This window comes from Rhipicephalus sanguineus, chromosome 3, assembly GCF_013339695.2.
Source record: "Rhipicephalus sanguineus isolate Rsan-2018 chromosome 3, BIME_Rsan_1.4, whole genome shotgun sequence".
Taxonomy (NCBI): Eukaryota; Metazoa; Arthropoda; class Arachnida; order Ixodida; family Ixodidae; genus Rhipicephalus; species Rhipicephalus sanguineus.
In genome coordinates, this window is record NC_051178.1 from 83,250,446 (window position 1) to 83,264,460 (window position 14,015).

The window sequence follows — 14,015 nt, forward strand, 5'->3', positions numbered from 1 at the left end:
CTGTAAGCATCCGCCTTTGAGGAGAAAAATGCTGCGGACTTCTAAAGTTATGTGCGGCTATATGTCTGCGCCGCCTTTATTTTCTTTCCATACGTATCGTATATTTTCTTTTATGCGTAAGTAGCTTATGGCAACACCTAAAGTTACCTTGCCAACGCGACCGGCGTGTTTTATGACCGCGAACTTTAAGGTTTTATAGGTTTAAAAGAGGTATCTGTAGACATCATTGCCGATAGCACAGTGGCAAATTTATGTCACGCATTGCCGCATGGTAATAGTATTGGTATACGTTAGAAGCGCCTGCGCTCGTCGTATAGTCAGAATATGAAACGTGTTTGCAAAGCAGGCGAACTTCAGGATAACTTCTTAGGCAAGTTAGTGTCTGCTAAGAATATTGCTAGACGTATACACGCGCTCGTCTTTCTTTCTTCTTCTTCTTCCCTTTAACTAACCTTCTAGTTTTGGGCCAGATGTGTTTACCAGGTGAACATACATGATTAGCAGTCGTCGGTATTCAAGCGGTTTTATTTGGGTTATGCTCATTGAAACTGTGTTAACTTGACTGCAGTAGTGTGCAGTTTGTTGCTCTTGCTTCTTGAGCCCTAGAATTCAGTTATCATCCTCGCGAACTTTATCGCACCGAGTTTGCCTTCTGTCAAGCACTCCAACAACGTGAAGTGTTTTGCGTCTCTGAGCGTTTCAAAAAGGAACTTGCGGTCGGAATTCTTCAGTCTTTGCAGGCGGGGAATCTTATGGAACGCAAACACTAACACAATCGCGGTTGCCGCGGGGGAACGCTTTATAAGACGGCCTCTCTTTCAGCTCTAAGCACACGCTTCGCTGGGCTTCGTTTACCCTCTAGTTCTCTCCAAAAGAAATTGGTTTTGCATCCTCAAGCAGGTGCCTCAAGATGCACCAAGGTCCTCGAGCAAAAAATTTCGCGAGTCACCGAAATAGCAAATGACGCACGTGAAAGATATCGCTTCAAATAAAGAAAAATAAAAAAGGAGTACCACGCAAAAACGCTAGCAGATTTTCTTTTCTTCCTTCTTTTTTCGATGAACTTGCACGTTCAAAGCACTGAATGAGTTTGAGGCCTCTCTAAACTCTCCGTGAATGGACCCGGTTTGAAGAGGCACGTCAAGCATGTTGCCGCGGTTCTCTTCACATGCTGCACATATTTGCACACTCGCTCGCAAGATTTTAATTTGCGACTGCCACTCCACGTGGAACATCTGGCGACGACGTTCCTGGATATTTCGCCGAGGCGCTGGCGCCATAATCCTTCTGGAATTGAGCCCGCTTCGCATTTCAAAAACTGAAATTTCTGCCGATCCGTATGGCATAGGTTAACAGGTAAAATGAGTTTGGCAGCTCCAGATGATATGTGTCCCAATTTCGAAATGTTGCACAGGTGTTGGTTGGAGTTCTGCGCACACGTAGAAATGACAGTTTCGAGTTAACAGTGCTTAGTTATGAAAAAAGCGATTGAAAAACTATGACAGCCAGGTATATGGTTACGATTCTGGTTGATAAAAGGATGTCCCTTCAATTACTATAACGGTCGCTTCCCAGTTTTTTTTTTTTTTTCAACCTTCATTGTAAGATGGTGTGCACTCGTTCCGACAGTCTTGTGACACTTTGCAAACTTTAAGGCCCGAAATGTTGTCGATAAATGCTCTCAGCACAACCTGGTTTACGTCATGCCACCTGCGAAGGCCGAAAAGCTTATTTAAACGACGAAGTAAAAATGACGATAACGACACTTTCAACGCGGTTAAGACTATATACAAAACGAGAAACAGCGCGAACCACAGGAGAAGACGACCGACACGGACAGAGCGCTCAGTCCGTCTTTGTCCTGTTGTCCTGTGGTTATCGATAGTACTCGTTTTTTTGGACATCTACAAAACGGTCCAAATACGCACTCTATTGCGGTTAAGGCTGCTTAACGATAATCACAATCGCCGGCAGCATAACGCCCGTATGTCGGCTGGGGCAGCGTAAACGAGAGATGAGATGTACCGTACGGATGAATAACATTGTGTTTGTTGTCGGTTTTGTAATCTAAAATAAAAAGCGATCAAGAACAGACAATTACTTTAGTTGCGTTAAGCACGCAGGCCATCTAGCCCTGCCGTTTAGGGTCATTGCCCAGGAAAGCACCACGCTACTGAGCCTCTCCTGTCCTTCGATAACCTCCCGAAAACACTCACCACGATAAATATGTCTCATCGTGACATTCACGCTATGCTTTCAGTTTTAGTGAAAGGCACGAATAGAGTTTACTCATATCTGAACGAGTCTTCGATTATGGTATTGGTGATGATGGCAGAAACATTTAGGACGACAAAGTGAGATGACCTGGAAATGTATCTGAGCGACCTGCTCGCTTTCGCTTACGGCACTCCGCTGTTCGCTCACTTTCTAGAAAACATTCTTGTTTTAGTCGCCAGTTCATCCATTCGCTGCTATAGGCCATGTTGTACACTGGCGTAAGGCCATAGACACTGATAAGATTGCATCAAACCAAGATATTTCTCTATACTTATCATTGTATTCAGAGCTTCGTATTGCATAACATTTTAATAAAAATATTGTATTCTCTTAAAATACGGCAAGTCAGTGAATGCCAGCATTGTCATGGAGCACAGAAAGGATGAAAGGTGAAGCTAATAGAGAAAAATGGCTGTCTGAACATATATGCACGTTTTAACAAAACTATATGCTGGGCCGCTTAGCACGCACCGATTGCCGGAGTAGATGGCTTCTAATTGGCGGTTCTCGAGAAACCTTCGGAGTCTTGTAAAAAATATAAATCTAAAAAAAACCGCCTTGGTATTTTTTTCAAGAGAAGCAAAAAAAGAAAAGACAAAACAGAGGTCAGAAGAGGAAAGCTGACGTTCCCAGCAGAGCAATGCTTTATCCGCTTGAACTTGTTCGTTTGGTCAGTGAAGGTCGCTAACGGCCGGACGTTGGTTCATATTCCTAGCTCCTCTGTAATATGTTACTTTTATTTCTCCTTTCCTGGTTGCACGGAACCATGTTCTCTTAATGGCTAAATGAGTTAGCGCTGCCTATGTTATTATTTTTTACCAATAACAAGTTCACCTACCAGTTGCTTGGTTTGACTGGTGCTCGCAAGGAACATTCCTCCTTTTTACCTACCCAGCTATTGTGGCCGGAGTCACACGTCCTCTTAATTTTTCGAGGTCGCGACCATCAGTGCAGCACACCGCTTTTCGTGCATTCTGTGCTGCTGCACTGTAATGGTGCACTCAGGGTTCACTAAATGGTTCCACTTTCTTGATTTTCCTTACACAGGGTAAGGACGGCGTTATTGTGGTTGCGCTGCGTTCCCTTCGAAGTTTTCTTTAATATCTCTCCCACCGTTCTCACCCCCCCCCTTTTTTTTGTCCTTGTTTCATATGTCTTCCCACGTGAGCTGTGGGAGGCTGCCATGCGCAGCTACAACCCCGCACTTCAGGAGGCTATCCTGAGGTGGGCTGAGGTGGTAGAGGAGGCCTACCGCGAGTAGGATCCCTCGCCTTCATCTCGCAGCCCCTTTTCCTTAAGATGGGATAAATAAAGTTATTTCTCTCTCTCTCTCTCTCTCTCCCGCGTGACACATTTTCAGAGGTGGTTCAGCGCGCTCTGCTCGCTGAATGGTTCCTCGAGTGTGCCTACTGCTGGCCGTTGGTGCGCGGCTGCCGTCAAGCCCGCCACACGCTGGCATCGGACCCTTGATATCAACGCGCTCATGAATCGAGTGACTCTTGCCAGCCGAAGAGCGCGCGCATCTTCGCTTAAACGTTCGGTTACTTCATTCCAAACTTATGAACAAACGCGTAAGAAATTTCTCACAAAAATAGAGACTGAATGATAATTCTCTTTTTTTTCTGGATTGCTATTACAGCGACCGCACAGGCTTGAATATAACACAACAATTTAATTAGACGACCGTTCACGCGAACTAAACTGCATGAGCTTCTAAAATCAGCCAAACGGCTGACCACGTTGAAATAAATACTCAAATCACGTATTTCTGAGTTTAACCACACACATCACAAAACTCTTACGCTTCTAAATTTTACGCCGTAGTGAATTCGAGCCAGTGCCAGCGAGGAAAATTAAACTGACAGAGAGTACAACTGCGGCGGGCTTAGCTGACGCCCGTAACTTACGTTAACCTTACGCGTCACTGTTGGGCAACCATAAAGTGAGCGAGATACGCGGCTTTATATAAGGGATCTCGCTTAATTAGAGCCTGCTCGCCCGAGTGCGATTTCGAGCTAATCACTTCCCTCGCGAGCGTCACCTAAGGGCATGACAGTGAGGCTCCCACTTGAGTTTCCATGTTCATTATGACGAACGAAACTGAACCTGAGTCCTGTAAAACAACACGAGCCTCAACTTCCTTTGTCATAATGGTTGTAAGCTTCTTAGTCGAGGCGCTGAAATTCTGCCATGGAGATAAGTTGCATGACTCTTTAGGTTTAAAGTTATTTTTTCTACGTTACGTAAGTACTATTCTAATTACTACACTGAGTCTTACTAAAAGCGTACCATCGCGGTAACGAAAATTCTGAGTGATCTTATTTATAATACTTTGAATGTTGTTAGGAAATCCCCATCGCATTTCTTTAAAAAACTTGGCACTTTTTGGTATGTAAACCGATCGTCGCCGCCTGATCTACGCACCGCAGGTTTATCTCTCAAGCGTGTAATTTTTGAAGGGTGACTCACGAGGAGGTTAACGCGTACAGACACGAAGAGAACACAGGCGACCGGGCGAGTGCCTCTCGCATTGCTTGTCCCGACTTTGCTTCCATCAGTCTGAAGTTGACGCATTATACACAATATAACACAACACCGCACGACGTGTACCATATGGCACACATATCGAAGGAGAACAGAACTTCACCCGTCCCTTGTGGCTTCTGTAATGTGCCTAATTTAAGAGACCGCATTGTTCGCGTCGAACCGCGTATGCAGTGGAGTGGATCGTTGCGTCAGAGTGGGAGGAGCGAGCTTACATCTGCCGGTTTTGTGCAAGGAACTAGTACCGAACAACTATGTGCCGGCCATTCGCCTGCAAACTAATTAGTCCTTTCGTGCCTCCGGGCGCTATTCTGAAAGACCTCTTATCCGTTGGCGTAGCCTGCGAGCTAAAATCTATTCTACCCAAAGACAAAGCTCCTTTTGTGGCTAGTCCATTTAGAGCTTAAAGTCTAATTACCTGTTTCATTCAAGGCTCGATTCCGCCGATGCGGTTTGGTACTTCATATATTAAAATACTATACACTAACCTCCTTTTGTGACTTATATTTCACATGTCACAAACACGAGCGCTGTTATTATGAAGAAAGGTCTGCAACTACCAATAGCGAAGAAAGGCTTGCGAAACGCACTCTTCATGCAATGCGTAGTAATAAGAAAACTTTAGAACAATTGCGCAACCCGAACGATATTACTGCATAAGCCGCCCTGTTAATATGGCATGCTTTGAGCTATGTGAATGGGCGGCAGTGTGCAATGGAAGATATACAGACGGTCAAATATTGGATAGCCGAAATATTAAATTCAAAGGAACCTTAGCTTATGGTCTGAGTGAAGTGCGCCATCGATGGTGTGAATGAGTACAAATGATTGCGACAGCCTGCATATTTGTTTAATATACCCAACTCTGCCTACACATATATTGCTGTAAAGTGCACTGCTTGCGCAACGCCGCTGACGTCACACGTCATTTCATGTGGAACGTGTGGCCCGTTGTTGGTGGTTTCGACCTCTCAAATGAGCGAAGAAAAAAAAAACGCCTAACACTGGCAATTGTTTTGCTCGCCATCTGCTTTAGACGTCACGAAAGTTATTAGGAGCACGCATGATATCGCTCTGCCTCAGGCAGCCGTTTCGTCTCAGTCATCGAATAACTAAGCCTGTAGAATTTTGGGCTTCTAAATAAGGTCGCTTAACTTACGGACATTTGTAGCGTCAAGGTGCATGGAAATTGTAAGCGCGCATCACGTCGACGCGATGTGCTGTGTACCCCTACGTATGAAATGACAGGTAATTATAAGAATGGAAACACGCAGTGCTGCGAAGAAGCTCCGGCCTCGTCCCGGCTCCGAATTTGTCCCGGAGAAAGAACGAACAAATGCGCGCGTCAGTGACAAGTTATGGTATTCGTAATCTAAGTTGTTCATGATAAAAAAAGTAGTTCAACTTTCATTAGTTAGTCACTCCGAAAAAAAAGTTCGCCGCTGTCGCTAGATATACCACATTTAGTTTGCCTGCCAGTATCGCACCGCTGAACTTAAAAGAACGACTATTTAAAACTCGTGAGCACAGATATGTCTGCGAATCGGCTCTGTCCTCCACGGGTTCTAGCTGTTAACTGGCTCCCACTTTTTTACATGACAGCGCTTTACGAATCAAAGCAGCATAGTTTGCATATGCGGCACTTGCTAACGCTTGCTGCGTCCGCGAAATTCCGACAGGTCCTGTTTATAGTCGGTCGTAATTTATGACGCGGTTCGTGCGCGCCTACGCAAACCACTGAATTCACGGGAAATAAAGCAATATGCGGCATTTCAACCTCAATATCGGTAGTTTTCACACCGCCGTCGCGTACTGCTGAACACGAGCTTTATGGTCTCTTTGGTATGCAAGAGGTCTATCGTGTAGACGGGTGTTCGGTAATGGCGATTGCGTGACTCCGATCTTTTCTGAAAACGATAAATTTGAAGTGCTTGCACGGTCCATGCCATATGTCGGCAATTCGTGTTTTCGGGAAAGCGAGCTTTAGACATGGCAATGTATAAGGCGCTTAGGTTACTAGTGCGAGAATGTAGGTGGTCCTTTTTTTTACAATACTTTTTTGCTGTGCGCAGTGCCAACTTGAGAAGGCTTTCAGGAATTGTCGGATCAGTTGCCATTTTGAGAACAGATTGCGTGACGCGTTCTAACACAGGAACGATCCAGAACTTAAGAAAAAATGTGTGCTAAAGTCTGCCGCCACAAACAGTTTGGAACGTTTGCTCTATTTGACAGAAGGACTTAATAAGGGGCTCAACCGTAACAGTGCCGCAGGGCAAACAAAAAAAGGCGAAAACGCTAAAACGCTTTATTTTACATTGGCCTAAAAAATCCGATCTTTTGCTATAAAATTCAATTAAACAAACTTAGAGGGTTAAACATAGTATAGTGCAATCATTTAAGCATACGCGACGGCCTGTTAGGTAATCAAGTCGTATGTCGTACTGTTGCGTCTAGTGAAAATGCACGGGCTTCTCTTGAAAAAAAAAATGCAGGTTTTGTTTTAGGCAATATAGGTCTTTATTGGAATGCTATGAAAGTCAGACACCTGTCGTTTTGGCAAACAAACTCTACGTCGAGGTGGAAATGCTTTTCTGGAACTAAAGTTACATTGAAAAGATTGTTTAACAAGAACTCGCTAATTCACTTTTTAGTTATTATTTTAGGGTTGTTGTTAGTAGAGAAAAGTTGTAGCGAGTGTTAATTTATGGCGTACCCACCTTTTAGAAATCCACCAAAATATACGTAAAAATTAGGCAAATACCACTCATTCTATGAGTCTATGTGGGTACTCGCGTTACAGCACATATGTCAGTTTTATCGAAATGAACTGTACGCTACTGCGCGATGATGTGAACACCACAAGAAGCGGTTTTTGCTGTATTATTCCTGCTGGTTGATCAATGGTTGACCATAGCTTGGCGTGTCATAGGAGCTAATACGTAATGTTTATTACATTGTTAGAAACACCGACAGCTAACAGTCATGGAGGTTTTTAAAAAAATGCTAACAGTGCAGCCACAGTTGACGTTGCCGTGATATGACGTCATTATAGTGTGTATACCGCAAGCAAATCAAGCACTGGCGTAGCTCTTTGGATGAATTTTGGACTGCGTCGCAGAATGCCTGGGGTTTGATTGCGGCTCTAAGCGTGATTTTCAGTCATTCCATCCCTCTTATATTTATTTGGTCCTGAGAAGAGCAAGAGGGCTGGGTTGGTACAACCTATTGAATCACCTGTGGCTCATACCCCCATTCCGTGGGCTGTGGTATACGGCTATGTGCCACACGTGACTGAAGGAAAGGGTTTCATGACGTACGCGACAAGAATCCGGCGCTATTCATGTTCATAGTGTTCGTCATACGCTTACGCCCTCCCATGCAAATTTTTGGTACGCGCCAATTCTAGATAGATAGATAGATAGATAGATAGATAGATAGATAGATAGATAGATAGATAGATAGATAGATAGATAGATAGATAGATAGATAGATAGATAGATAGATAGATAGATAGATAGATAGATAGATAGATAGATAGATAGATAGATAGATAGATAGATAGATAGATAGATAGATAGGTAGATAGATAGATAGATAGATAGATAGATAGATAGATAGATAGATAGATAGATAGATAGATAGATAGATAGATAGATAGATAGATAGATAGATAGATAGATAGATAGATAGATAGATAGATAGATAGATAGATAGATAGATAGATAGATAGATAGATAGATAGATAGATAAAAACGGTCAAAGGGCCTTTGGTTCGCTAAAAAATACTTCGCAATTTATTAGTGTGTAGTGTTCATCTCTCTCTTTCTTGACCTCTAAGTAAGAGCAAAGAAATCTTTCGCTTGTCTCTGAGAAGAAGTGCCACAGTGACTGCCCAGCAAAAAACGCTGTGCAGCAAGCAAAAAAAATGTAATTGCAGTCTTCTTAAGTACAGCACCAAGAGATGAGATAAGCACGGGACATCACACGCAAAAAATAAGCGGTGCGCTGGTGTACTGCAGACTATACTTGTCGTTTTTCCTGACCTGATTCGGCTGCGACGCGCCACTTCACAAAGTCCGTCCCGTCCGCCACATCACAAAGTCCGGTGCTCTCAGTGGCGTCATCACCTGGATTGGGGCCTTCAATTTCAATTATTAATATCTGGAATTGCGTATACTAATAAACAATTGCTTAAATGTAAGGTACTGTGTTAATATTATTAATCAAAAAGTAAACTGGAAGTTTTTGTAAATCATTCATTTCAATGTAGCTTTAGGTGAGGCAAAGTACTTCCGCCTCGCCGCATACTTCGTGTGCGAAGAAGACAGGTAGCCGACTTTCATAAAATTTTAATAACAATATTGTATTGTCTCAAAAATTCTGTTGAAAAAGCGGTTACTGTTAATCAAACGCATCATACGAAAAAAAGATATTTGCACAATAGGCCTCTTTTTCGTAGTCTTATTTCCCGTTGACGAAAAGCCTAACACCATCTTTGTTTCTTCGAAATTTTCGCAGTTGTTTGAGAACATCTGACACCTAGCCTTATACAGCAACAAATCAAACACGGAAAAATAAGGTTGGACATCTAATTTGATATCCTACACTAACATAATAGGGTCTAGAAAGTGGGGAAAAAATTGGTAAAGGGGACGTTGTGTTTACACACGGAAGAATCCACCGAAGGAATTTAAACGCTAAACTGCGTCGGCGCGCTTAGGAGCTTCTATAATTCGTGAATTTAACTTTTGTGCCAGCTGTGTCCGGAGTATCAAGCTGGAGAATGGTTCTCAGCCTAGCCGATTAGAGTCGATAGTACGAGCGAGCCCATGGCCGTTGTATCGACAGAGACGGACAGTGCAGGTGCTGGGAAGTTTTCTCACACATATAGATGAAGCAAGTTCTGCATAAAAATAGAGGCGTAGGCTTTTTAAATGTAAATAAAATTTTTTGGCTATAATGAAGGATTACGGATGGGAGAAAGATTCAGCTTCCGGTATGATGTCACCACTTTCGCCCACACACGGGCCAATGATGTTATCTAGCCACGAGAGATGCCATACAAACAAGAAACAAAAAAAACCTGCCATACACCATTTTTTTTACGAATGGGCGCATGGAATGTTCCCTCTCCTAACAGTTCCTCCGCCTTGCAGAATCCACAGAACTGATTTGCACTATTCTGTGTCCATGTGCTTTGAGTTGTGGATTCGACCTGGCGCTGCGAATTGCTGGCCTTCTGGATAGCCCATTTGATGAAACGACCGCCATAGAAAGTTGTTGGTGCTGAAAGTTGTTTGGAACCCAAGACCAACACGAGTTTTTCGTCAACAAAGAAGGTTTTCTTCTGAGAAACGCGCATGGATTTTCTTGGAGCTTTGTGCTACACACGGTGGGATGGTGATTATCACTTTTATAGCCAGTCCCCCACCTTCCGAGGCTCCACAAAACTGATTAGCCACAGAAGGATGAATGACGTCAACGCTCCTTATACCTCTAGACCAGAGCCTGACATAGACCTTAAGCATAAAGAAGATTCCAACGGCTGAATTTCAATTCTGGGCCTCTAGTGGCATAACCCGACCCTCTAACGACTATGCAATAAACTCATACCTCATAAGGCGTAATAGACGTCATAGAATGTGCCGCGCGCAAGCGAGCGTGTTCAGACGCTTGGCACGTTGCCGCATTGCATAGGGTTTTATGAAGGCGGGAGGAATGAACTTCTTTGTTATCGATAGCATCAGATGGCGCGGTTCTCAGGGTAGCTCAACGTGGGCCACGACCCTTTCGGCCAAGGCAGCTGTGGCTAAGTGTTTCTCCTTAATGGGAGTTATAATGAGCTCCTCCCACAGTCGCAGGAGCTGGCAGAATAGTTCCGGAGGAAAAAATCCTTCGCAGCCCCTACAGTAGAATTTCCTAGAATTTCCTTCTTTCAAGTCAACCTTTTGGGACACGTGGTGCGCTGTAACAAATCTGACGGAGGTTTGTCGAGACCACATTATGCAAACTGCATTAACAACGATAATAGACACTAGCGTACTTTTGATATATTTTCTTACAAAGGTATGATTATAGCCGTCACTTGAACATCTTTCTGCATCAGGTGATAATGGCGTCAGGACACAATGTGAAATGGTCAGAAGCATTAAAAAAAAAAGAACGAAGACACAACTCCTCCATTTATTATTTTTTTGAATAAAACATCGTGCAGATTGAGAAAAAGGAAAGATTTCTTGCAGCTCAAGAGTAAACAGCAGCAGTGAACAGCTACAGACAACCCAGAAAATTGCTGGAAAGTGAGCTCAAAATGAGATAAAATGCACTGAGATAAGAATCAATGATTGGAACGAACATTTTGCGTACAGATTCGCTTCGACGCAGATGAATTTCTCAGCACCTCAAATCATATCTATGGTATCCTTGCCAACTGAGTACCAGAAGTAGTAGTAGTAGTAGTAGTAGTAGTAGTAGTAGTAGTAGTAGTAGTAGTAGTAGTAGTAGTAGTAGTAGTAGTAGTAGTAGTAGTAGTAGAGAGGAGGAGGAGGAATGGTTGAAAAAGTTATTAAGCATATAGTCACCCATGAAGGGAGGTGTCTGCTATCAATGCCTATCAGCCACATTCCCGGCTTTATTTATGACTCGAAGCTGGCGCCCCGGTGCGGCGGGATGAAAGTATTTCTTCTCACGCTACAGGTCTGTTCACTCTCTCACCTTTGCCAATCCAGTGAAACTCACCGACGTTAACTGTGTTTATTAGCCAGCTCTCACGTCGCATCAGTTAGAGATTCATAAAATTCTGGCATTCATGTTAAGCAGCCATCGATTCCATTCTTTACATTCTGCGTTTGTAATATTCAAACTACTGTTCGTTAATTTCCGCAATAGTTTATCCTTTTCACGCCATGGCATATGTCCCGTTTGGTTTTCCTAAAATTCATGCTTGGTTAAGTATTCGCCTTTGAGCGCGGCTCTATCGATACCTGGGGCGATGACTCTAAACATGCAGGACGCTCGATACTACGTTTGACATTACCTTTATAGTGCACACGGACGTGGCGGTTGTTATTTATGTACAAAGAAGTTTTCTGATTGGTCGTATGCCTTGTCCTTCTTGCTCTGACGCAGAAAATGGCTGAAGGAGCAATTACGACCGGCTATGTTCAGCAGTCGGTCGGAAATGTGTCCGTTCCTGAAGCGAACAACGTGAGCGTCGGCTCCGAGAACATGGCGCTTCCACAACCGGAAGTCGCTGTGCTGTCATACGCTTCCGGGGAAGAGTCGCACAGCGTGAACGCGTCTTCCCTCTTCGTTACCCTGGGGTCTACTGCCGCTCTTCAATGACTCTTCAGTTTTTCTACCGAGGCCATCCGCAGCCGAGATACAGTGTCACATGTCGGACGTGAACCGAAGCGCAGGTGAGTTCTTTTTTTTTTCAATTCAATGCACTGATTCCAATAGCCGCGAACGTTAAGATTCTCGCTTTGTTTGAACTGAATCGAATCACTAAGCTCCTATTCCTCAACTTCATTTAAACTTATATATTGTGCATAGAATTTCACAGAGCCTAATTCAAGCAGTGCGCTCGTAGGTGGTGTCTAAAAGCTTTTTTGATATTTTGGGAAAACTTCAGAATGGATTTCGAATTGACAGGCGGTTAGACGATAATCTGTTTGTTCTTACCCAGTGTATAGAAATATCGAAATAGAAAACAGGCCCTTATACGTAGCGTATCTAGATATTACCGGTGCGTATGACAACGTTAATCAGGAAATTTGTGGGATATACTGAAAGGGAACGTGGGGCATAGGGTGACGGACTGTATACAGCTTTTGAGGGAAATATACCGAGAAAATACAGTTTGTATAGAATGGGAAGGAATAAGTAGCAAGGACAGCGTTGAAATTAGCAAGGGGCTGAGACAGGGATGTCCTTTGTCCCCGCTGTTATTCATGCTGTACATGGTGAGGATGGAAAAGCGCTAGAAGGTAGCAACATTGGATTTAATTTGTCACACAAGCAGGTCGGCACGATGGTTGAGCAGAAGCTTCCAGGTCTATTTTATGCTGATGATATTGTCTTATTTGCGGACAGTCAAGATGATATACAGCGACTGGCAGGTATATGCGGAAGGGAATGTGAGGCTCTAGGACTAGGATTTAGAGCAACAAAATGTGGATTGATGGTATTCAATGATCACGAAGGCCATGTGGTTTTTATACAGGGCCAAAAAATACCGAGGGTAAGCGAGTACAAGTACCTCGGAGTATGGGTAAATGAGGGGGATAGATATATGGAGGTACAAGAGAAAGCATCGGTAGCAAAGGGAAAGAGGAATGCTGCAATTGTGAAGCACAGAGCTTTATGGGGATACAATAGGTACGAGGTGCTTCGAGGGCTGTGGAAGGGTGTGATGGTCCCGGAGCTTACATTTGGGAACTCAGTAGTGTGCATGAAGTCAGAGGTACAATCAGGAATGGATGTAAATCAAAGGACGGTGGGCCGCCTCGCGTTGGGCGCTCACGGGAAGACGACAAATGAGGCTGTAAAGGGTGATATGGGATGGACAGGCTTTGAAGTGAGGGAAGCTCAGAGCAAAATGAGATTTGAAGAGAGGCTGAGGAAAATGAAGAACAGTAGATGGGCAGAGAAGGTTTTCAGGTATTTGTTTAGAAAAAGCGTTGACACGCAGTGGAGAAAAAGAACTAGGAGGCTCACCAGTAAATATACGGCTAGCAGTGCGGGCGATATGGCAACAAGGAGCATTAAGCGGAAGGTCAGAGAGGCGGAGAGGACTTATTGGATGGCAGCGATGGAAAAGAAGCCGGCTCTGAGTAACTACCGAAAGCGAAAAAACGAAATAAGGAGGGAAAGGTTTTATGATAATTCAAGGAGAAGCGTTTTACTGTTTGAAGCAAGGTCGGGCTGCCTTAGAACGCGTAGTTATAAAAGATTCAGTAACGAAGAAGAACAATGTACATGCTGCGGGAGAATTAAGGAAACGATGGAACATGTACTGATTGAATGTGGTGATATTCACCCAGGTATACGTGTGGGCACGAGTCTACATGAAGCCTTGGGTTTTAGGGACAACAATGGAAAGCTGCACACGTACGCGATAGAAATAAGTAAGAGACGGTTAGAGTATTGGTGGCAGAAAAGTAGAGATAAAGAACAAAAATAAATAATAGGGG

At 43.7% G+C, this 14,015-nt stretch overlaps 1 protein-coding gene across 3 annotated transcripts in view; it reads left to right on the plus strand.

The window, feature by feature from the left end:
• LOC119386797 (diuretic hormone receptor) overlaps positions 1-14,015 on the plus strand; it is a 130,634-nt gene that overhangs the window by 46,753 nt on the left and 69,866 nt on the right. For 2 of the 3 annotated variants that reach the window (XM_037654070.2, XM_037654071.2), the window contains exon 2: positions 11,950-12,239. In XM_037654070.2, the coding sequence (XP_037509998.1) occupies positions 12,215-12,239 (25 nt within the window). In that variant the 5' untranslated portion in view covers positions 11,950-12,214. Of the gene's footprint in view, positions 1-11,887; positions 12,240-14,015 lie in introns of those variants that run through there. The other variant, XM_049413245.1, reaches the window with a different exon arrangement.